The 25,116-nt window shown below is 43.9% G+C and overlaps 1 protein-coding gene across 2 annotated transcripts in view; it reads right to left on the bottom strand.

The window, feature by feature from the left end:
• Positions 1-18,751: 18,751 nt before the first annotated feature.
• SCAF11 (SR-related CTD associated factor 11) overlaps positions 18,752-25,116 on the bottom strand; it is a 70,064-nt gene continuing 63,699 nt past the window's right edge. The window contains exons 14-16 of one of the 2 annotated variants that reach the window (XM_084616720.1): positions 22,716-22,934; positions 22,116-22,235; positions 18,752-21,755 (exon numbers count right to left, since the gene is read on the bottom strand). In XM_084616720.1, coding sequence (XP_084472846.1) covers positions 21,621-21,755; positions 22,116-22,235; positions 22,716-22,934 — 474 coding nt within the window. In that variant the 3' untranslated portion in view covers positions 18,752-21,620. The remainder of the gene's footprint in view (positions 21,756-22,115; positions 22,236-22,715; positions 22,935-25,116) is intronic. The other variant, XM_084616721.1, reaches the window with a different exon arrangement.

Here is a 25,116-nt window from a genome sequence, read left to right as displayed (position 1 = left end):
TTGCTTGATACTAACTACAAAGAAGCCCAGTCCTGAAGCAAATCAGGAAAAACCAAGCAAATGATAACAGTGCAACAGAAACAGCATTGAATCCTAGAGACAAATTTCCCATATCTACTTACTACACTATAATTGATACACTTGAAGCTCATATGAAGAGGAGAGGTGAACTTATCCAGAATTTTGCAATCAGAAAATCTAGAAAGAATTTTAATTTCAGCATACACGTCAGTTTTGTGTCATTTCGGAAAATAAAATTTTATTTTACGGTATAGTATTGTTTTTATTTTGAATTACATATGGGGGCGGGTGGGCACCATAATCTTTTCAGTGCTTAGGGCCTCTAAAGGTCTTAATCTGGCCCTGAAGAGAAGCCCACATTTCATCCAGCTACAGTATCTGCCAGTCCTTCCCAAGCCGTACCCGAGAAGGCTGGGCTCTTCACTTCAAGAAGTGCCTCATGGAAGTCACCATCAGGCCTCAGTCAGAAACAGACTGGGGAACCACCACAGCACATTGGCCTGAGAAAGTCAAGAGTGTGCCTCCTGCTACAGAAATTGAGTCTGGCTCTGGCAGTACCACCGCTACGAACCCTGTGCCACAGCCTACTCGGTAGGCAAGGAAGCATGTGCATAAGCATGACAGTTAGTCTTCCTCCAAACTGAAGAAGAATGATGCACCTTCCACAAGATTTTGGCCACAGAGATGCAGTGTGTTCCAAGGTGCACAAGGATGACAAGAAGTCACGTAGACTGCTGGATCTGCCGGTACCGAGCCCTGAGCCCCACATGCCCTTAATGTCAGCCTCCCTTATGACAAAGGATCTGCGGACAGTCCTCTGCTCCAGTTCTGGCTCTGGCTATGGAATGGGTGCCATTAATGCCAGGACAATTGGAGAAAGCACCAGAGCCACATGAGCAGTTAACCCTAAGGGAACTGAGATATCCACGCCTTCCTCTGCCATCCACACCTAGGGAGGTCCGATCTCCTATCAAGGACTTGCCACAGTCAGGCTGCGCTTCAACTCCTCCTCCTGTGGTTTACATGCTTCTGCCGGTTCCAACAGTACCACCATTGGACCCAGGATCTGAGCTTTCCTCATCAGAGGATTCCAGTGCAGCACAAGAGCTGCCCATTTCCTACCACTGGTACGAGTATTCAAAAGGACCACCATCGGCATGGCATTATCCTCCTCTCCAGCAGCAGGGAAGTCGCTAGTTGCTCTCTCCATGGGGCCAGCCACAATATCTGCCGGATCAGTCTTGCTGGTCCTATTGGGGATCCTGGCCCCAGTACCACTCTTGGAATTCACCCGCTCAGCAAGGGAGTCTTCACCCTGTCCCTGCTAAGGGCACCCTTGAGCAGGCACTCTGAACTGGTTATCGAGGACAAACCACTCAGTCTGGTTCCGTCGGTATTGCCAGAGCAAAAGCATTTCCCATCATCCTCTCCACATGCTGCAGTAACATCAGCCTCCCCTTTGCCTCCAGATGACTCGGCAATTCCAAGAACTCCTACAAAAGGTGGCAGTGAGCTTCATGTTCCACTGCAGGAGGTACAAGACAAGCAGCATAAGATCCTGAACATGCTTCATTCCTCAATACTGAGCAGGGTTGCTCTAACAATCAACGATGCCATACTCCAACCAGCTCTACCAGTTTGACATACCACATACTTGCATGCCTACCCCCAAGGGGAGAGATACTACATACCAGCTAAGGGGTCGGAGTTTATTTTCTTACACCCTCCACCCAATTCCCTGGTAGTATAAGCAGCAACGGAACAGTCCAGGCAGCAACACTCACACTCCACCCCGACAGATAAGGAAGACAAATGCTTAGACCTTCTGGGACACAAGGTCTTCACTTCAGCAAGCCTCCAATTTTGTATTTCAAACTACCAGGCCTTGTTGGCCAAATATGACTTCCCTAACTACGGAAGATTGGAGGACTTGCATAAAACATATCTTAGTCATGCCATATTCATATCATAACAATATTTCTATGAAGAATACGGGGTGTAACGTCACAGGTTCTATTCAACTTACTTCCTGGCACCCAAGAAGAAGGGCAGGTGGAAATGAATCCTGGATTTGTCACCTCAAGCTCTTCATCTGCAAGCCCAAGTTTTGGATGGTCACCCTAGCAGCCATTATATTGTTACTAGAAAAAGGCATGTGGTTTATGGCTCTCGATATGCAGGTTGCCTGTTTTCACACAGACATCCATCCAGCCCACAGAAGATTTCTGAGGTTCCTGGTAGGCCCTTAGCATTTTCAGTACAGGGTTCTACAATTTGGACTCACCATTACTCCCTGGGTCTTTACCAAAATCTTCTATATTATAGTAGCCCACCGGAGGCGCTCTGGGGGTCCTTATTTTTCCCTATCTCAATAACTAGTTTCTAGCAGAACAATCCAGAGATGAAGCTTGAATCTCAACTTCCATGTTGCTCAGACTCCTTTCATCCTTGGGAGTCAGCATCAATGTCAAAAAATTAACTCTGATTCCCACATAGTTCCTAGACTTCATAGGGGCCCCCATCAATTCAATCACAGCCTGAGCTTACATACCAAGAAACAGGTTCCAGACTCTGCAGAAACTCATCATCCAGGTAGTCAACAGTCCATCTGTCCTGGTCAGGACTTCTTTATCCATCCTGGGCCACATGGCAGACTACATGTACATCACTGCTTTCACTTGCCTCCACCTTTGCTGATTACAGATATGTCCATTGGTGCTGGAACTAAGGGTGTTGGGGATGCTGCTGCACCCGTGTCTTGAAGTGGTTTCCATCATATACAGGGTTTACAGTTTGGCTCAATGGCTCTGAGCATCCCCACTCTAAAAATTGTTCCATCACCACTGGATGTGGCTCCAGAGAGCGTACTCACCCATGCTACATGCATGGACTTTATGTTGAAAGTTCCCCCCATAATGCTCTCTTCCTTTTAGTGGTGGATGGACCCGTGGTAGGTATGTACAGGTATCCCTTTTCTCCCATTCTCTCCAGGCAGGACGATTACCACAGACACATTGCTCACAGGATGGGGAGTGCATATGGGAGACCTCATGGTGCAAGGGACATGGACCTCAGAATCCAGGGTGCACATCAATATTCTGGAACTCTGGGTAGTACAATGAGAATGTCAAGCATTTCTACCTTCTATTTGCTCCCATCATGTTCTTATCATGTTGGACAATACTCCCACCATTTATTACATCAACAAACAAGGGGGCATAATGCTCTCAGTGAGCGTATACAGTGAAGCTTGTCAGCTTTTTCAAAGCAAGGTAACAATTTATTAGTCACCTGGCATACAGAATCTGAAAATCTTTGGGTTAGCACAGGGGGGAAAGGTTAAGACATAGTCCATCTTGACCAAGCCTGTGCAAATGTCGGCCAACCTGTTGTATCCTATCTCTGTTCCTGTGTCTCTCCCTTTTTTTGGTCTCAGATGACAGCAGTCAGCCTCTTCCAGAGGCCAAGCCTTTGTCCCCTGCTGGTCCTCTCAGTCCTTTGTTCTCCAGGGTCCATGATGAGTTCACAACCCTGCTGCTGAAGCCTCCAGCCGTTGAGTGTGGCTGGGTCAGTGAGGGCTTCCTTTGTTGAACTGGGTCAGTTTCAACCAGTTCTTTAATGACTCATTCATTCCACCAGGCAGTGAGGTGACACACACACCTCATATCTCCTGCATTGTTCCAGGAGAAGACTTGACCCTTTTACCCGCACTAGTGGCAAAGCGAAGTACAGAGGGGAACTTTGATTCCTATGTGTACCTCAAATATTACAAAAAAATTTCCACTTTGTCACGGCTTCTAAACACTGAACGGTGCTGCTTCTCTCAGTTTGTGTCTTGCAACAGTGTGTAAGAAATCTCTGTGTTAGCAGCCTCTGGTTTGCCTTGCCAGCGATGTTTAGCTTTTTGGGGGCAGGGATTCTCTTTTTGTTCTGTGTTTGTACAGCCCCTAGCACAAGAGGGGGTCCATGCCTGAGGTTATAGGCCCTATGGCAATACAAATAAATAATACTAATGTTTAAGGGAGTAAATTGAGTTTCAGTTGCACTTTTATTCCCAGGTTCATGTCTCTCTAACCTTGGTATAGGGTGACCATATTTCACAATGGAAAATGCTAGCCCTTTTCCCTCCACACACACACTGGGCTGGGGCTGACAGTTGCTGCTCGCCTGAGCCCTGCCTCTCCCCCCTGCCCACCAACCCACCCTGGCAAGGCTGGGGCTGGTGTCATCACTCACCCAAGCCCTGCCTCCCCCTCCCCCTGCATGTGAGGCTGGGGCTGGTGTTGCTGCTCACCTGAGCCCCACCTGCCCCCCGGGCCCTGCCTCCCCCCATGCTCAGGATTGGCATCGCTGCCCCCCCCCACACACACACACACATACACATTCCTCTGCACTCCAGTTTTTGACAAAAGTGGGCATTTGTCCCATTTGCTCTTGGAAACCTAATCAGTTAGCAAGGACAAATGTCCACTTTTGCCAAAAAAAAGTCGGGATGGCCAGGACAGGGCTTATAAAAGGCACTGTTCTGGCCAAAACAGGATGTATGGTCACCCTACCTAGGTAAGACATGGCTTTTTTATTGGCATGAATTTATTCTATGGTAAATAGGCCCAATGGCCTGTGATGGATGTTAGATGGGGTGGGATCTGAGTTACTACAGAGAATTCTTTCCTGGGTATCTGGCTGGTGAATCTTGCCCACATGCTCAGGGTTCAGCTGATCGCCATATTTGGGGTCGGGAAGGAATTTTCCTCCAGGGCAGATTCGCCTTCCTCTGTAGCATGGGGCATGGGTCACTTGCTGGCAGATTCTCTGCACCTTGAAGTCTTTAAACCATGATTTGACATAGGTGAGAGGTTTATGGCAGTAGTGGGTGGTTGAGATTCTGTGGCCTGCATTGCGCAGGAGGTCAGACTAGATGATCATAATGGTCTCTTCTGACCTTAATATCTATGAGTCTATGAGCAGCTGTCGGATTTCATTTTCTAATGCTAGGGAAGGCGTTTATACTGGTATGAGGATCATAAAGTCACTTTCTAGAACAAGGACAGTTGAAATATTTTTCTTCCTGGTTTTCAGAAATAAAGTGGGTTTCTTGGCATGGCTCAATGTGAATCCATTTTCAGCAGCTGGCCTAATTGCTTAGCCATTGTTCGGTTTGGGAAGCAGGGGCTTAGTCACACCAGGTGTGTGTGAGGATGTCATAAATATAAAGGGAAGAGTAAACCCCTTTGAAATCCCTCCTGGCCAGGGGAAAGCTCCTCTCACCTGTAAAGGGTTAAGAAGCTAAAGGTAACCTCGCTGGCACCTGACCAAAATGACCAATGAGGAGACAAGATACTTTCAAAAGCTGGGAGGAGGGAGAGAAACAAAGGGTCTGTAGTCGTCTTGGCCGGGGATAGACCAGGAATGGAGCCTTAGAACTTTTAGTAAGTAATCTAGCTAGGTATGTGTTAGATTATGATTTCTTTAAATGGCTGAGAAAAGAATTGTGCTGAATAGAATAACTATTTCTGTCTGTGTATCTTTTTTGTAACTTAAGGTTTTGCCTAGAGGGGTTCTCTATGGTTTTGAATCTAATTACCCTGTAAGATATCTACCATCCTGATTTTACAGGGGGGATTTCTTTATTTCTATTTACTTCTATTTTTTATTAAAAGTCTTCTTGTAAAACACTGAATGCTTTTTCATTGTTCTCAGATCCAAGGGTTTGGGTCTGTGGTCACCTATGCAAATTGGTGAGGCTTTTTATCCAACATTTCCCAGGAAAGGGGGGGTGCAAGTGTTGGGAGGATTGTTCATTGTTCTTAAGATCCAAGGGTCTGGGTCTGTAGTCACCTAGGCAAATTGGTGAGGCTTTTTACCAAACCTTGTCCAGGAAGTGGGGTGCAAGGTTTTGGGAAGTATTTTGGGGGGAAGGACACGTCCAAACAGCTCTTCCCCAGTAACCAGTATTAGTTTGGTGGTGGTAGCGGCCAGTCCAAGGATAACGGGTGTAATATTTTGTACCTTGGGGAAGTTTTGACCTAAGCTGGTAAAGATAAGCTTCGGAGGTTTTTCATGCAGGTCCCCACATCTGTACCCTAGAGTTCAGAGTGGGGGAGGAACCTTGACAGAGGAGTTAGTAACAAGTGCTTTCCTGTTGTCTCCCCAGTCTTTCTTTAGGAGCCACCATCATGAAAAGGCATTAGAGAGGAAGCTGGGGAGTGAGCATATGGCTGTGTGTCAAGATTCCTGCATTCCAATCCTCGCTCTGTCACAACTTGCTCTCCGGTCTTGGGGAAATTAACCTGTGTCTGTTCTCCCAGCTGTAAATAGGGGTAAAACTTAGATAACTCACACAGTTAAGGTTGCATTTGCTGATGTTGGCAGCACAGCATTTTGAAAGGGTAAATCTTCATGAATGTTTAGTACATTTCTCCCTATATTGCCAGAGTACACTGTGGGGCATTCCCCAACTGCCTGCAGCAAGGAGGTAACACTAGTTTCCGTGTGGGCTGACAGAATTGGTTTATATTCATTTCTAACAATGAAAACTTCAGTTTGAATCCCTTCCTGAGCAGGGCATCATAGTCTGACCTTTATTTCTCCATGGTCACCTTCATTCAATTTCCTAGGATCATGTTAAATTTCTATTTACCACTCAAGTAGTTTGGCTCCTGTGTGTCCATCTTTTATATCATATTCTGTTGGGAGGGGGTGTTGCCTTTTCCGCCATTATTTTATGCTGGTTGTCATATTCTGGGCTTCCTGGCTCAACATCACTTTAGACAATGCAGGTGCAATGATAGAGACATCCTTCCAGATTGTAATGACCCAGAATGAGATCTATCATGACTAGTTCCTCTGAAGAAATAAAATTACTTGCTTGTAAATCTTGGTCTCCAAAGGCATTACAGCTAGATTCTTAGTTATCACAGATCATACCTCCTACCCAGGACAGCTGATTATGTTAATAACTTTTAGATTTCATTAAGGCCAACATCTTAGTAGGATTCAGGACAGGATTAGACTTTTATAGGGAGAATGAGCACATCCAGGGTCTCAGGTTAGAAATATTATCATGAAAGTAAGGACTATAAATCCTCATGATTGAGAGCGGATGCCAACCACTAGGAACTAATTTTCTTTATGGTCAGTTTTTTCATTGCATGGTTTCTTGTACTTTCCGCTGAAGCATCTGGTACTCAGTATTGTTGGACGCAGAATAGTGGACTAGATGGACCACTGGTCTGGGGTGAGCTGGTTGATCTATTACTGCATACTGAGACTTGTTACAGGATCCCTGCTGATATTAAAAACTATTTAACTGTGAACATACATTGTATCTAAGCTATAAACTGGATGCACTAGATGTATTATGCTAATTATAGATCAAGCTTAATTCTTGTTATAAGGCTCTAGCATTTAGACACCTCTCTGTTTTGTTGTGCCCCTAAAGTATGTTATTTGTGCATTGTCACCTGAGAATCACTAGCTGTTTTGATTGCTATTTCCCACAGTAAGTCAGTTCCTTCATTTCTGTAACACTTCAGGACTGCTTTGTTATATGACACTCTGTTGCCAAAACTTTAGTCCATGTTCTCAGCTACAGCAGTAAACTTTCCCTTTGCTGGCTCTTGGTCCTGTACTGACTGCTTACAATCCACTGAGACTGACTGTATGTTGTTTATTCATAGTCCTATTTACTCTTGTATGATCCCATTCTTTGCATACTTGCATTGATAACCCATTAAAGTGAAGATTGGGTTGAAATGTTATTGTTGTCATTTAAGGCTGTGGGAGCTGTGGCTCAGTAAAATTTGCAAAATCTGAATCAAGTTTATGTTCCACTGTAGCCTATGGTTACTCTGCAATTGAGCTGTTTTTTGTTTTTTATCTTTAGTTCTAGTTTAAATGTTTAACCCCAGGATAGTCACATAGTAAATTCCATTTCTGATGTTAAAACATTTTTCCTCCAGTAAATATGTTTTATTTATTGAAATCAGCTGTCCAATTTACTGCATCTTATTCATATGCATGTTGTTAAGCTCTCTGATTTATGTCAGCATTGCAATGTATATTAACAACTCATACCACCTACCATCAGCTATAGCATAACTATAGATGCTCACCCATTGACACAAACCAACAAAGATTTACATAGCTCTGCAGTCAACATTTGTTTGCTTTACAGTTGATGTGATGTGTCATTAAGCCCAAGATTTAGCTTTTGAAATAAATCAGCAACATTTTTAGAAGTAGGCTTTGCTCACATTGGTCTCATCCTTTAAGAATTTATGGAGTGGGGCCTGAATTTAATAGAGGTTGTTCATACTTACCACTTGTAAGTCGCTGAGGCCCTGATCCTGCATAGATTTACACATATGCTTAACATTCTGAGTAGTCCCAGTGAAGAGAATGGGATCTCTCAGCATGTGTAAAATTAGACACACGAGTAAGTCTTTGCATCATCATGGGTGTATGTTTTGGGGCCAAGCAATTCCCGCATGCAGCCCACAGTACAGGTCCTCCTGTTCGTGGGGTATTTTCCTCCTGTAATTTCTAATGTGTTTCTGTACTTTCAGGAGGCTCCTTTGCTCCTTGATTACATCTCCTAAAAGAAAAAAACCACAAAGTCACGAAGGGAGCAACTATAGAAAAGTTCGTATCAACTGTCCTTACTGTAACACCAAAGGGGATGAGTGATGTAACAGGTAAGATTCACTTTTGGGTCCCTACTGGCCATTATTGGTTTTGAAGCAGTTAAACTAACCACAGACCTAACTACTCAATACATTTCCAATAGTGGCCATGTCAAAAGTTTCATTAGAAACAACTCCAGCAACTGTTCAAAAGCCAGCAACTAAATTCTACCAGGTTTTATCACTCTAACTACCTAATAAATACATTTCATTGGTTTGATTCCAGTTCTGTCTGATGTCATCAAAGATGTTAGATCTGTAGCAAAGAATTTCAGCTGCTGAAACAATGTGCAGTAACTATGAGACAAGCTTAATGAAGCATAGAAGTACTACCACGGTGTTTAACAATGCTTTTCTACTAAGTAAAGGCTGCTAAGGATAAGATTCAGGGCTGCATCTCTGCGCCATAGCATAGATTTCACAGCCCAGGCTGAGGGGTGTGCTAAATTGGTTTAAAATCACATTTGCACCCTCCTGATCCTGGGCTGGAGAGAATTTGGGTAAAATCTGGCAAATAGTTTCAGCCCCAAAAAACCAACAAAACAAACAACCTGGAAAGTTTTGGAAATGTTTTGTTTTAACAAGTAAGCCACAATCTTAAATGCACAATTTATGGAGCCTGGAATAGTGATGATAAAGTATAGAGCATTTCACCTTTAGGCAACCATTCAAATGTAGCCCCGACAGATAGTGACTGAAAGATGTTTACAGTTCTATGGCTGCTCAGTGAGCGAATAAGATAACAGTCTCAGTCCAATTCAGTGCATTGCCCTATTGAAGCTCTGGTGGGGGAGCCATATCCTCTTTGCCCCAGGTTTGGGGGATGTTATGCAGCAGGAATGTAAACTGATCCTGTGATTGACTGGTGCAACAGTCCCTTGAAGTCTGTAATCCATTGGCATCTCTTAGTTGCTCTAACTTTAAGCGCTGGGCCTGGTTTGGCCTCTGGGCTCAGGAGAGCACTGAAGTGTCAAAGCTTTGGTCTAGTTCATCTGAGGATTTAGCTTCAGGTGTCTACTTCACAAAATTGCCACTGCAGCTAATGCTAATTAGCGGTCATGGCAGAGAGATAAAGGGGCAAATGGGGAGCAAACATAAGCTTTCACTTAGGTCTTGCTCTACACTGTATTTGCAGAGCCCCTCCTGTGTAGATGCAGCATATGCCAAGAAAACAAATTATTTTAAGGCCTGTGTTATACAGGAAGTCAGATTAGATGGGATGGTCCCTTCTGACCTTAGAATCTATGAAGGAGCTCTTCTGCTGGCATAGTAACACCACCTCCACGAATGGCACTAGGGCTGGCAGTCTGTTTTGCAGGAACTACGCCAGCATCTCCTTGTAGTGTAGACACAGCCTATGATGACTGACAGTACTTTTCTGTGGGTGTAGATACCACCCACCTAAACAAAGATAGTTACCTTGCCAGAAGTCCTCCTCTGTCACCATGCTAGCAGCTGGGGGTGGAGTTGGTATTGCTAGGACACTCAAGGGTGTGGTTTTTTCACACCCCTGGCTGACATAGTTATGTTGAATCAGTTCTAACTGTAGATCAAGCCTAGCTTTGCCAACAGAATCACTTGTTTGTTGGCATAATTGTATTTATAATTGCGGGGTCTGCTGGCACCGCTATGTCAGCTAGCAGGGGTGATTTTTTTCCCCACGCTCCTAACCAGCATAGCTATGCTTCCAAAACTTTGTAGTATAGATCAGGAGTAAGGGCTGCCCTGCACACAGAAGTTGCACCAGTTTACCTATAGGTGTGATGTTAAATCAGTGTTGCTCTGTACTCAGACACTTACAGCATTTTAGCTTGCACTTGCAAAACCAGATGGACTGTTATCAGCCAGGTTTAATTTGCTGTTAGTGTCCACACATAAAATTAGACCTATTTAACATCGCACCAATGTAACTTGTGCGCATAAGCCAAGCCTAAAGCTAGTTCTTTCACTGTCAGGGTGGAGGAACAATGACAAAGTGGTGGTATTATCACAGCCCTGGCTGGACCTGCTTTAGAAACAAATGGAACATTTCCTTCTCACCCATCATACCAAAATAGATCAAATTGAATAAAAACATTGTGTGTGCACACGGGCAACAGGCTTTTGAGGACCCTTTTGTGTAGCATTACAGCTAAGGAGTTTTGTTAATTTTCCTCGTTAAAACTAAATCTCCTTTGAGTGATGGCCCCTATTTGTATTCCATACTGGGGTACACATGCGCGCCATGCGTCGGAGCCGGAAGCGTTTCTTAGCCGTGGCTATTGACCCACACATGGGTAATGCATCCCTCATGCTTGCAGCCGAGGGTATAAGAGGTCGTGTGGGTCGTCGCTTCTCCTGTTCCTGCCTCTTCACACACTTAGTTTTCATTAAGAGCGTGACTACTGTCCGTTTGTTGTAGATAGTTTAGGTAGTGAAGTTCTTTCCCCAATTAAGGACCATTTCCTATTCCTTCCGCCCCCCCCCCCGCACACACACCACCTGCCTATGTCCTGGATTCCAGGTTTTAAAAACCGTCTCCTGTCTGCGCTCATTCTCTGTGAGCGACGAGCACCAGAGTGCCTGTACTGCCTCGGCGAGGCACATACTGCGGCTCACTGCTCCCTCTGTAAGTCCTTCCTGCCCCAAACCTGGGAAGCTCAGGAGCTGCACCTCCATACGTAAGTGATGGAACTAGGAATGCAGGGGGTGCTGCCGCCCACCGCTCTTGAAGTGGTTTCCATCACATTACCCTGGATGGAGGGTAAAGCTTGGAGCAAACAGGATCTGCAAATGGTATCCATGTGTCTGGAGCACTCACTAGCATACATACCGCCCATGCCACGGCTCCCACCCCCCCATGCCTCCTGGACAAGCTAGCCCTGCTCATGCTGCTGGGGCCCTCTGGCATCTCCATGGGCACACCAAAGACTGCTGACTGCTCAGAGCCTCTCATCAGCAGTGGAGCTGATACTCCTGTACTGCCATCTCCTCTCCTCTCAGAACCCTTGCTCAGCCGAGATGTCCCCGCTTCAGAAGACAAAACTTCTGCTGTTGCCAGCTAGGCCCCCTCCAGCGCTGACCCACAGCCCTCCCACACTGACAGTTCCCTCAGTGGCAGAACTGTCTTCGGAATCGGAGGAAGTTTTGGAGCCAGAACCGTGGTTCTCCCTGATGTCACATCACAGTTTGGACTTGTGTCCCCACCGGCCTATGATCCAGCAGTGAGGGTCTGGTACCATTACTTACGGGGCCCACTGCATCCATGGATCCCTTCCCCTTGTCTGAACTGGGCAGCCTGGGACCTTTACTATCAATGCCATGCATCTGATCGTGCAGCCCCTGCTTTTCCAGCAGCGCCTTCGAGAAAAAGCCGGATAGTGAACTGGTACCACTAGCCCCTAGGGCCTCTTTCTCTCTGCCAGATGAGGCACTTATTCCCCTCTCACTTTCTCTACTGGACAATCATGGGCGACATCAGGACTTGCTTCAGAGGGTAGCAGCAGATCTAGGGATTCCCTTGGAGGAGGTTCAGGACCAGCACCATCAGCTTTTGGACATTCTCCAATCTCAGGGACCCTCCAGGGTGGCTGTACCTGTTAATGAAGCCATCCTCCAACCAGTGCGGGTGGTGTGGCATACCCCTGCCTCCTGTGCCCCCACACTTAAACTCTCTTGTCAACCACACAGCAGAAGAGCAGGCATGCCAGCACCTGCAGAAGTCAACCCCTCCAGATCGGGCAGCATAGCATGTGGATGAAGCCATCCTCCACTGCTCGGGAGGAAAGTATATTCCTCGGTGGCATTACAGTTCCAGATTGTGAACTATCAGGCTCTGCTAGGCAAGTATGATTTTAATAACTATGGTAGGCTAGCAGAGTTCTGGGACAAGCTGCCCCCAACAGCAGCAATTTCAGGCACTGGTAGACAAGGGGTGCTTGGTTGCCAAGATGGGCATCCAGGCAGCTGTGGATATGGCTGACACGTGCTCTTGCTCTCTCATGAGCAGGGTTGTCATGCACTAGGACTTGTGGCTCCAATCCAGCTTCCCCAAAGAGATCCAAGATACACTCAAGGACCTCCCCTTTGATGAGAACAAGCTGTTCCGTGACAACACCAACTAATCCCTTCACTCATTGAAGGACTGCACATTATGGGCCCTTAGTATATACAACCCGCCACCATGTGATGCAGACAAGAGGCAGCAGTTCCATCCACACCCGTACGCGCCTTACCCAGCATACTACCATCAGGAGGCAGTCCCATGTAAATGGCACTGCTCTCAGTGCCCACACTTCTCTGCTTCTGCCACAACCACCTTCTCAACCCCCTACCACCAGCAGCCAAAACCTGTTTTGACACGCCAGTCGGGACCTGCGAACTTCCCCCAATGCCACCTTCAATGCCCCATGTCATCTTTGGGGGCTGTCTTGCCTATTTGCATGCAATTGGGGCAAGATCATCCACCATGGATATTCCATAGAATTTCTCTCATTCTCCCTGCATCAGCATCCCCCTAGCAGAAACACTCCGTGAGTCTTCATTAAGATCTTTGCCATGGTAGCAGTACAAATGAGCCATCACAGCTACTTAGTATACCCCTCTCTAGATGACTCAACTCTGCCATCCTCACCCTTTGCACTCTCCTGGCATCTGTAGGTATTTATGTCAATAAGGAAAAAATTTATGTTGATACCTATAGAGACTATCCACTTTATTGGAGCACAGCTCAACTTCATTGTGGCATGGGCTATTCTTCAGGTGGACCAATTCACAACATTGACAACCATTATCATGGACTTGTGTCACAGGCTATGTACCACAGTCCACCATTCTCTCATGTACTACCACAGAGGCCCAGGTTGCTATATGTCCAAGGAGAGAATGTCTACGCATGTGTTGCCTCCACTTTTGACTCTTTTCCATCTACAGCCCCAACACACACCATGTGGAGGCCACGGTCATTGGCTGGACAGTGCTAGCCTCCTTTAGAGGGAGGACAGATCCGTCCACAGTTGTGGACAACACCCCCTTCTTCCCTTCCACCCCACAGGCCACCATTACAATGAAGGCCTCCCTCAGGAGCCCATCTAGATCATCATATGGCCAGGGTGTCTGGACACCCCAGGAATCCAGGCTACATATAAACATGCTAGAACTGTGGGCAGTCTGTTTCACGTGCCAGGCAATTTTTCCTCTGATCCAGTCCCACCGTGTTCCATTGCTCTCCAACAAAACTGCAGCAGTTGTGTACATCAACAAGCATGGTAGCGCTAAGTCACCTTCCCTCTGCTCTGAGTCTGTCTGCCTTTGGAAAAAACGGTTACTGACCTTCCATAACTGTTGTTCAAGATGTGTTGCTCATGTCCATTCAATGCTAGGTGTGTGTGTGCTGGTAACACACTCCCAAGAACCAAAACCTGCCACTTTATTGTTCCAGGGGAGCCATAGCGGAGAACTCACAGGGCAACATTTTCCTCTTCCCCTGGATGAGTAACATCTGCTTTGCCTTTCCCCACAAGATCCACTGGGATCAAGTCACCGTGGTACTCATAGCCCCATTCTGGTTCATGGATCTCCTCAGGCTCTGCACCTGCACACTGCTCCTCCTCTGAACACTGCCAGATCTCACACAAGATCAGGGCAAGATCCAGCATCCCAATCTGGGCCCTTTTCACCCCTAGCCTGGTATTTGGATGGGGCTCAAGGGTAGATGGCTTGCTCCACCCAGTGTGACATATCCTTAACCAGAGCAGGAGGGCGTCGACCAGGGCCTGCTACCATGATAAATGAAGATGCTTCATGCCACGGGCTCACCACCATCACCACCCACTGAGTATAATATCTGTACCTATCGCCTCTACTCCCTTCTCAAATCTCAAAACGTCAGGCCTTGCCCTCAGCTCTTCATGGATCTACTTGGCAGTGTTCAGTGCCTTTCTCCCCCCTGGGGATGGCACACACTATCATCATCCATTTCATGAAGGGTTTACTCAATGCCTTCCTGCCAATACTGAGACCCACATGCCTCTTGGACCTTAATCTCCTTCTCTTTCACGCTCTGAGCCACTGGCAACATGTTCCCTCTCCATGAAGGTGACATTCTTGGTAGCCAAGAATTATCTATTACCTCAGCTAGATGGGTCAGTGAACTGGCAGCCATGACAGACACGCCCTTCCGCCCCCCTTCCCCCGAAACATTGTATTCCACAAGGACAAAGTGTCATTGCCAGTACCCCCTAAAAGTAGTTTCTCCTAACTCAGTGCATCCACCTAGCTGTTTTCTGCCCCAAACCACGTCTCCCACGCAGGCAGGGTCCTGCACTTCCTCACTGATGGCCGTCCACTGGCATTCTACCTCCACAGGACTCGCTCCTTTTGCGCATCACAGAAACTAATTTGTCCATTGCCGACCAATCTGAGGGCCGAGCCCTTTTCCTGCAGTGAATCTCCAAATGGGTCACTGGGTGCATCCCTGAATGCCACACACAATTCAAAATACCCCTGCCTGATGGAATGCCAGTGCACTCTGCCTGCCTCCCGGATGTCTCGTGGCAAGACATCTGTCCTGCAGCAAGCTGGTGTTCTGTCCACATGTTCATGACCCCCTACACCCTCGCACAAGTAGCAGCTAAGGACACTGCTGTAAGCTAAACCGTACCACAGACCTCACTTCCTATTGCATTCTCTCACTAACGCTTGCTTGCTAGCTAATCACCCACATATGGAATACATATACAGACCATCACTCGACAATGAAGAGGGGGTTACTTACCAGTAACTGGCGGTTCTTCAAAATGCCTAGTCCCTATTTGTATTCCAATACCTGCCCTCCATCCCCTTTTCTGTGCAGTCCTGGATGCAGCAGTAAGAACAGGACACTAGAGAGGCATGGCCCTGCCTGACCTATTACACCCTCTGCTGAGAGTGCAAAGGGCCACACTGGGCACGTTGGGGTCAACAGACACGGCTAAGAAACACTTCTGGACTCAGGTGCAGGGCAGACATGCGCACCCCCCCATGGAATACAAATAGGGACCACAGGTGTCCAAGTACTTCCAGTTACAGATAAGTAGCCTCTTCAGCCTGTGTATTCGTTCACTCCAATGAGGTGAAAAGAGAAAAGGAAGATTTGTGGCACCTTAGGGACTAACCAATTTATTTGAGCATAAGCTTTCGTGAGCTACAGCTCACTTGGGTTCTCTACCCCTTATTGCCAGGTGTCAGACGCATAATGCTAGGGTGAAACAAACTTTGTTTCTCCTATTCGTGCACATATTTGCATGCATATTTGCGTATACAAAAAGGCTTTTGTACAGACAAATGTAGTAACAAAGCACCTTATTACTGCACTTACATATACATAACTAAAATATGCATGCATAAAATGAGCAAGTATAAAACTAGAGCTGAGGCTGGCTGAAAAATTTTGCCTTACACTATTAGGGGCAGGAAATATGAAGAGGTCAATCTTTAAAAATATTCGTGTTCTTATAGAGAAACTAGACAACATTGCCTTTCTTTTCAACATTGCTTTTCTTATAGAGAAACTAGACAACAAAGCGCATGCAAGCTTTTCTCTGCGAGCAGAAATCCTTTGCATAAGTCTCCAGAGTGTTGTGACATGAACCCTGAAACAAAGAGGCAAGAAAACGCTTCACGAGTTGCTGAGTTGTAATAAAGGCAATTGTGCCAGACCAGAATCCCTTACACTACGGGTAAAGCAGCTTCTAGCGCAGGCTTAAATCTGCAAAGATGCCACTTGAAGTTCAGGTCACATGTTGCTCCACTCTGCCCTTGCTTGGGGAGCCAAGTTGGGATACCCGTTTCAGGAGAGCAGTTGACCAGGCTTCAAGCACTTGGCTTTCCTCTCTGGGGTTGTTCTTGTTGGTCCATCTCAAACATGGGCTCTATAAAGATGGCTCTGGATGAGGGAAAAGTGTTTACTCACCTGTCATTGGAGTTTGCCCAGGTACGTTGCCTGTGCAGAGTCACACTCATCCAGGCTTCTTTCCTCCCTTTTTAAAGGCCTTAGCTGGTATTTCAGCAGCAGAAAGGAACTAAAGGTGGCTGTGGAAAGGGTCTATCACTGCACTGAACAGTTGGATTCCCAAGAGAGGATGCATAACCCTGCTGCTTATTGTGTTACATAAGAAAGTTAAACCAGTCTAACTATGGGCTTTAAATGCTACAGCAGCATAGTTGTTCCACTGTAGCACTTCATTGTAGACACTACCAACGGCAACAGGTGGGGTTTCCCTAACAATGTAGCTAACCTACCTCCTCGAGAGGTGATAGCTAGAGTGATGGAAGAATTCTTGTTGACCTAGCACTGTCTACACTGGGGGTTGGATTGTCTTAACTACAGATTTCGGGTGGTGTGGATTTTTCACTCCTGAGCCACAGTGTTATGCCAACTTAATTTTATAGTTTAGACCAGGCTCTCAGATGCAATTTGAAACAAAGCTTATTACTGAATTAAGAGCCATTTGCCTGATTTAATTAGATTTTAAAGACGTGATTTAAAACCAATGAAATCTTCTGAGTAGGCATTTATTTTAGTTTCAATGCTGTCGTTAAAACCTGTTTCTACTCAATGTTACCCAGGGCAAACCCTGCGAAAAAACAGACTCACATTAAACCAACTTTGTGTAGACAAGGCCTTTGTCTTAATTTTCTTGGAACTACAGTTGGAGAATCTAAGCTAGATATTATTTAGAGATTGACTGGCATTGGGGAGGAATAATGGTTATAATTAAGGCACAAAACTAGGAATCAGAAAGTCAGGCTGTTTCCAGTTTTGCTACAGGCTTTCTTGTGTGCTCTTGGGCTAGTAAACTGTATATTTAATCTGTACAACAGCTTCCTGTAAAACATAGAATACTGAGGTTAAATTCATTAGTTTAAATAGAAGACTAAGGTTCTTTTTTTTCCTTTTACAGGAGTGCATATTTCTCCTAGTTACCTCAGGGCGTTATTCATCCTGGATCCTCTACTTCCCAGCTAGATCATCGTGAATGGCCACCCCTTTTCCTAACGTTACAGCTCCAGTGTGACTCACTGCATTTACAACAGTCGCCTGTCAAAGTCTAATGGACTGTAACTTCATATCCTGGAGCAGTAGCTTACACAGCTCTTCTAGTAGTTTTTCAGATAGAATCAGTGGCTCTTAACCTGTGGTCCATGGAGTCCTTCAGGAGAGGCCACAGAATAAAGCCTGAATAGGAAACAGAGGGCTTGAGGTTCCTTCAACAGTAAAGCCTTGGTCACATAGTCAAGGCAACTGCATGCCCTCCTACAGTGCCCTCATTTGAAAGTACCTCACCACTGCTAAACTGCCCCCTACCAAGGCCACTTTTACACTAGAAAAAGTATCAACAATTACTAAAGTAGTAGAATGAAACCTGGCCTTGCTAAAGTAAATGTAAAAACTCCTGAGTCAAGATTTCACCTCCTATACAGACAAGGCAGGTTTGTAGTTTTAATGGGTCAGGTGCCCCTTGCTGGCCACCTACCAGACTGCTGTGAGGGGAAATCAAGCCTCTGGTTCCCTAAGGGAGTCTACCCACTACCTCAATCTTGGAGGTCGTAGGCACACAACTCAGCGTGCAGACCTGCAGTCTAACACACCATTCTAAGAGCTGGAACCTACTATCCAGCTGCGGGCCCCTCTGGGCACAAAGATGAACCTTTAGACTCCTCTGTACTTAAACACACCCTTTCCCAGAACATCACCTGAAAGGTGTGAAACCTTCTTGTTACAGTTAGACACTGGGCAAAAACACTTCATCACTTGTGCATGTCTCCCAAAAGTTAAATACAACAGCTTGTTTACCTAATCATTATAAAGCACAATTAAGTACAGCTGTACAGAAAACCACCATCCTAACTAGAGAGAGTTAGGGATTAGAGAAGGCAAATACAGCAGCATAATTTCCATTTAGTTTTATATGCCTACAAAACAGCAATTCATTTCAGAACTCTCCTGTGACAGACTGTGGTGGGAGATTTAGCCATTTAAATGAAACCTTCTGAGCCAGTATAGTTTAAGACCAAAGACACATTACTTGAAGTTTAGTCAAAAGAATTTATTAGAAAAGATTATGCACTACATAAAACTATTTTTAGAATATTATTTCAGTAGACAGCACTCGAGCCTTAAACACCACAGCATAGACTTGACCCAGCCACTGTGCTCCTGAAGATACATCTTTAGGATGAGACATTCAAGCAGCATGCACAGTGAAACTATTTGAAGGAGTGCGGGGAAACTCCTTGTGATTTGCCTAAATTCACAAAATGTGTAACATTTTCTCGAGGCAATTTAGATAAGATGAATTTGTCTTCTCAACCTTCTCAGCATCAACTGGGCCCAGAGCTCCTGCTGCCACTTTGTATTTTGCATTAGTGCATGTTGGGAAATCCCAACAACTAGGGGTTAACACAGAGTTTCAATAAATATCAACAGGAACACAGCTTTAATACTAGTTGTTTAACAAAAAGATGTTCACAAAGTTAAAGCACATGCCTTCTCATGCAGTCATATTAAAGTAGACCTTGCTGATTTTTCTGGAAAAATATAGGATAGTCTATGTATTAAGGCAATGCATTTTTAATTTAAACACATCCATTTTAACGGACTGCATATTTTCTGATAAATTCTTAAATATTTCAGTTGTAAAAAATAAGGTTTACTGATCACATTCTAATCTACCAGATACTCTTCATTAGGATTTGAAATACAGTGGAGCATCACTATAATAATCACTGCCCCAATTAGAATGTGGTAGTAAGTGGCATCTTGTCTTCCAGACAGGAGCTGTGGAAACAAAAATTAACAAATCCTCCCTTCCCGCCCGCAACATGTTGAAAGCAACCATCCCTCCAGCTCTTCACCTCCTACTTCCCTTCAAAAGGACAATTACCTATTTCCTAAAAGGAGCATTATAGTGAGGCTCAACTGTATAGAGTAAAAAGATATAAAAATCATTAAACTCCAAAAATTCACCAGAGGAGGAAAATGCAATAAAAGTAAGTACGCATGGCGTGATTAACCAGGATAGACATAGCAATTTGCTACAAGATTTGTCAAAAAGTGCTAACCAATTTTAGCTTAAAATAGATTGAGAGTTCATACAAATTGCTACAACTGTCTAAAACTGAATCACTTTTGAAAGATCTAAAACATGGCTTGACTGTAGAAAATGTATTATACCATCAGTCTCCAATTTACATAAGATTTTGATTTAGGCACACAAAAATAAATATAGCAAGTCAAATGCTTCAGTAAGTCTGCAGAAAGTTAAAAACAAGTGATCAACTGTTTTGTGACAACATTTAGTTACACACGTCTATATCCCTTATTTTATCTTTCATCTCATGGAAGGGAATGGACAAGCATTTGAAAGTCCCCTATCAAAGACGGCTATGTGGATGGTAACATGCCAGAAGGTAAAACGAAGTATATTACACCACATTGCAGGGACTAAGTGTCAGCATGGCACCTTCACACTGTTGAGACCTTTAGTTGGAGCACAAAGGTCCTGGGCTCACAAACAGTATCACCAGAGTGCAGTACTGAGGGACTCACACTGCTTTTGTTAATGCTGCCCTTCAAAAGGAAAAGGAAAGCAAGGTCCTGTCTACCGCACCCCTAGTCACTGTCCTGATGAAAGTTAAAAGGAGCTGAATAGGTGCTCTTTCCATAGAGCTGGTAAAAATCTCAAGGTCCTGACAAACATACCCTCTCAGTTTAAAGCAGGTTCTACTCAACATTGCAAGCATTCCGGTAACACACTTAATGGCTCCCACATTTACCTTTAGAATGACTGCAATAAAGAGTTAGGTGCAGATAGTCCAAAGTGTTTTGGGAAATATGAAAGCTACCATATGTAACTACATTTTGTCACCTAGGATACCTGTGTGCAGTTTTAGTGACAAGTTTGGTGGTCTATGCTGTATTCCCTTGAAAACTATAGTTCATGTTAATAAAATACCTCACAACTAAAATTGGCACAACTGGCAACCTCTGGTCATTAGAGACCCTAGTAAGACTTAATACAGAAGTCCGTCTTGTTCACTATAGTTGAAGAGCTATAGAAACCCAGTGCTTATATTCCTGAATATCCAACCCTACAGAGTGATAATTTCCTAGGTCCTTTTACCAGATGAGGGAAGAATTAGATATGTACTGTGGTTGCTTAAACCATAACTCTTGGAACTGAATGAAGCCTTCAGTTAATTTCCATAAGAATTAAGCAGATTCGTCCCAACATCTTAAAACAAAAGTCACAAAACAAAAACAAGCAGCATAACCTTTATTTGGTGTTACAATAGTATTACAGCGCCCATGATATTGGACACTGAATCTTACTGTTTAATTTTTTTTTGTGTGTATCTAAACAGTTCTTCTGTTCAGACATAGCCATGTGGTTTTTTTTTTTTATATACACACACTGACCCCTGCAATCAATCTGTCCAGTTAACACTAGAAATATTTGTCAGGGGAATACATTATCTTTATTATAATTAGGGGAAAATCAAAGAGAAAAATCTTACTTTAATATCTTTAACCTGACTGATTACATGTACTGTACATACCTGTTCCAAAACCAATGTACTTAGAAGTTTCTAATTTTACGCACTTCATTATTCAAGTCAAAATGCTGTACATCTGCTAGTATCCACACAATCGTACATTCCTAATAAAAATGCACCCTCCTTTACACCTTTTACTTTCTTTTAAGCATTTTTTTTGAAAAGGGATAAAGAAGTTGCAGTTAGATCTATAATTATTTAGAACAAAACATATACTACATTGAAAAATAATTTTATCAAAACCAGATTCCAATCAATTGTATAATCTTCAGTTAATGGTTCATGTTGAAATTGCACTTTGCAGATTAATCTTGACCATGTTTTCAGTTCTTTTTCATTTTATTCTCTCTTTCTTTCAGCAGAGACTGCTTCCTCCGGATTTTTCTTCCGTGAATGTTTGTATTTGTCTACATATGCTTTCACTAGATTCGCCACTTTTGCAGAATTGACTTCTCCACTCTTGCTATGACAAACCTACAACAGGAAATATATGTATCACACACACACAAACACACACACCATTGTCAATGCTTCACAGCTGTCAGTAAAGAGTCACTCACAGATAAATAATGCTTACTTTCACCAAGATGGGCAAAACTTAAATCAGGAAGGCTGTTTTATTAATTTAATGAGGCAATATCTACCTACTCGCCACTGTTATAATTTTGTCTATGGAATGAACAAATGTACCTGATGTTGCAGGGTGCTGAGCACCCTCAACTCATCACCCTTTTTCCAATATTGCTGGGAGGTGGGAGGAGGGCGGAATCAATTAAAATATTAATGTATGTATATTTTTAGACTATTAAAAAGTCATTCCTCAATACAACTTACTTTATCTACTGCTTTCCGCACAATCTCTTTATACTCCTCCTTGGTAATATCTTTATTCTGGTAGAAAGGTTTAATAGCCAGTTTTACCTCTTGTGCTGCTTTTTCTTGAATTAATAATTTCTGTCAAAAGAAAAAGACCTGATTTTTAGGTAAGTATGTGTGCAATTTTTTTTTTAAACATAAAAAGATTATTTCAAGTTAATTCTAACAATCAAAGTAAGAAAGGCTTTGCAGACTGAAAGTTTCTCTTAAACTAATGCTGTCGGAACCAGGGCCAAAGTTCTGCCCTAATATTTGAACACACAACCAGCTTCGACAGGTGTCAATGAGAACCACACATACCTATCTGGAGCAGAACGTGGCCCTACTAATTAATTACACTTTAAAATATTTTAAAGTACTTACAGAAGTGCAGCTCTAAAAGTATTAATATTTTATTAGATAAAAATTAAGTTAATTTGCTTGTAGTTATAGAGTTTCCATGGAAGTTTAAGGATGACAGCAATAAGTATCCCATACATTAAAAAGGAGGTCGACACATTTGTTCTCTAATTTTTAACACTGTAGATTTATATATATTGCTCTCAACTCTGAACTTGCCTGGTCTTTCTTCGAGCTATCTGCGCTGGCTTCCACCGTAACGCTTACTTTGCCTTCTGCAAATTTTACAGCAGCATTAGAGGTTTTGATGTGACTTGATGATGTTGCATTACCAGAACTTGGTCCCTGAACTGTTCCCACATTTCCCAGGACTGCTGTTGGAGCAGGCAAGAGTGGTGCACTCATGTTATTACTTACATGAGGAGCACTAGGAATACCCTGTTTTAAAAAGTTACCAGCAGTTAATACATTATTCTTCAGATATTCAATAACTTACTTTCTAGAACTCTCAGCAAGTGTAATAAATGCACGAATACCACAGGTACTTGGGTTTAGCAGCTAATTTCTACATCAGCTGTTGCTATAGCAGTCAGCCACTTTTATATAAAGATTAACACACATAAGAACAAAAACAGTTAATGAAATCCTGAACAAAATAAATGCACCTTACATCATATCATTAAAGTTGCTAGACCCTGGCTCTGGTGGACTTCTACCTACTGGGAAAGAATTCCCAAGAACGGTGCTACAAATGGAAATGGACATGTTCAAATTTAAGTTCTGAAGGCAGGTACTTCCCAGACACTTTTGGCTCTCATAGCCATGTACAGGAATGTGTCTGTTAGGTAAATCAGTTCCTAGACCCCAACACTTTGAAATGCATACACAAAAATGAGAGCTTAAGCAAGTGCTTGAGCTTAGGTGACAGAATGTTTGTCCATATGTCTGAGAAGGTTTGCTTCTGTGTTTCGCAAGAGATGGAGCTTCTTGTAAACTTCAAGGGTAGCCATAGCTAGTGCTCAGTCAAGACGAGAAGAGATCAAATGACCACTGAAGTCTACACCCGGGGAAAAGCCATTCTGAGATATCAGCAAAAGGCACAATGGACCATTGCTGCTTCCTTGGAATCAGGGAACAACAATGGTGCCAACAGCTCCTATTGGTGCAAATGCTGCCTCTTGCCTGCTGCTCCAAACACTTCTCCCTACAAGCATCACTTATGTACTAGGCAGGTTGAGTCACAGCCAGTTTATATTTATCCAGATTGGGCAGTAGTGAAACTAGAATTTGAGTTCAAATGAAAAGGAGATACAGAGCTGGATATCAACATTACAATGACAAGAATTCAGTTAAAACAATCCTTAACCTTCCTTAGCGGTTTCCAGTTTTTCCTTCCTATTCAGTGTTTATAAGAATGTTGCAGGACTCACAAGGACAAGTAACTGTGTGACACTACCCTCAAACCCCTCTTTAAAGAAGGAGCAAATCTATTAGAGAGGTATTCCCAAAAGACCCTTCAGGCAACTCAGGGCATGTCTACGCTACAGCATAGACACTTCCTACATTGACAGAAGAGGTTTTTCCATCAACATATTTAATCCATTTCTCCAAAAGGCAATAGCTAGGCTGATGGAAGAATTCAGTCAACACTGTTACACCTACACTGGGGGTTAAATCAACCTAACTGTGATGATTGGGGTGCAACATTTTCACAACCCTGAGCCACATAGCTAGGCTGATCTAATTTAAATGTAGATCAGGCCTCAGTCTCTCATAGTCAATGGCATTACAAGGTGCTAACAGATTCAGGACTCAGCACAGACACCATTCCATAGTGATAGAGAGGGGCAGCACGCAGACATCAGTAGAGTCTCAGTTCCTCAGCATACTTTGGAGCAACACATTTTACTAAATATGTTGGCTTTACAGTCATTTATTGAGTCACTGGACAATTCCATTAGTGAAGGGTTCACAGAAACACTTCAGCTCTCTCATGCTTCTGGGATTAGAATATTTAATTTCCCAATGTAAAAATCTAGTTTTAAATTGTTTCAGACAGCAGACCTAAACCAAATTAAAATGCAGGCTGATTGTCTGTTATACTAGTATTTTACCATTGTGTCTGCAAAACATTTGAAATGTGTCATGTTCATTCATATAAGTCAGTATTTCCTATGGTTGTTCCCATTTGTTTATGTGATGTTGAGGTTGTGAATATTAATGACTGACAGCAATGGAAAAGGAACATCTTCTAGAACAGTTTCCCAACCTAGGATGCAGAGGAAAGGATGCCAGGTTAGTTTGGGGTCACAGGCCAAGGCTGAGGATCAGCACAGACGAGAAAATCTGCAGAACCCCAGATCCACTTCCACACACTGCAAACGTGCTGCTGTGTGTTCTAGTAATGTGTTAGGTAACCTCTTGAAAGCCACCCATTGTTCCTCAGCATTCCTGTGTGGCTCCTAATGTCATGACTGACTGTGGGAGAAGCTCACATGTACAGAGCTGAAGGCTAAGGCAACAGGCCACCAGCCCAAAGGTCACTTCTCTGGAGCACCACAGGAACTACCAACTTTGTGAGGCACAAAGAGATACCCCACTATCTCCAGCAGAACTGAGA

Source organism: Lepidochelys olivacea (assembly GCF_965140295.1).
Source record: "Lepidochelys olivacea isolate rLepOli2 genome assembly, chromosome: 1".
In the NCBI taxonomy this organism is placed as follows: Eukaryota; Metazoa; Chordata; order Testudines; family Cheloniidae; genus Lepidochelys; species Lepidochelys olivacea.
The sequence above is the reverse complement of the archived record's forward strand: the minus strand, read 5'-3'. Positions and strand labels throughout refer to the sequence as shown.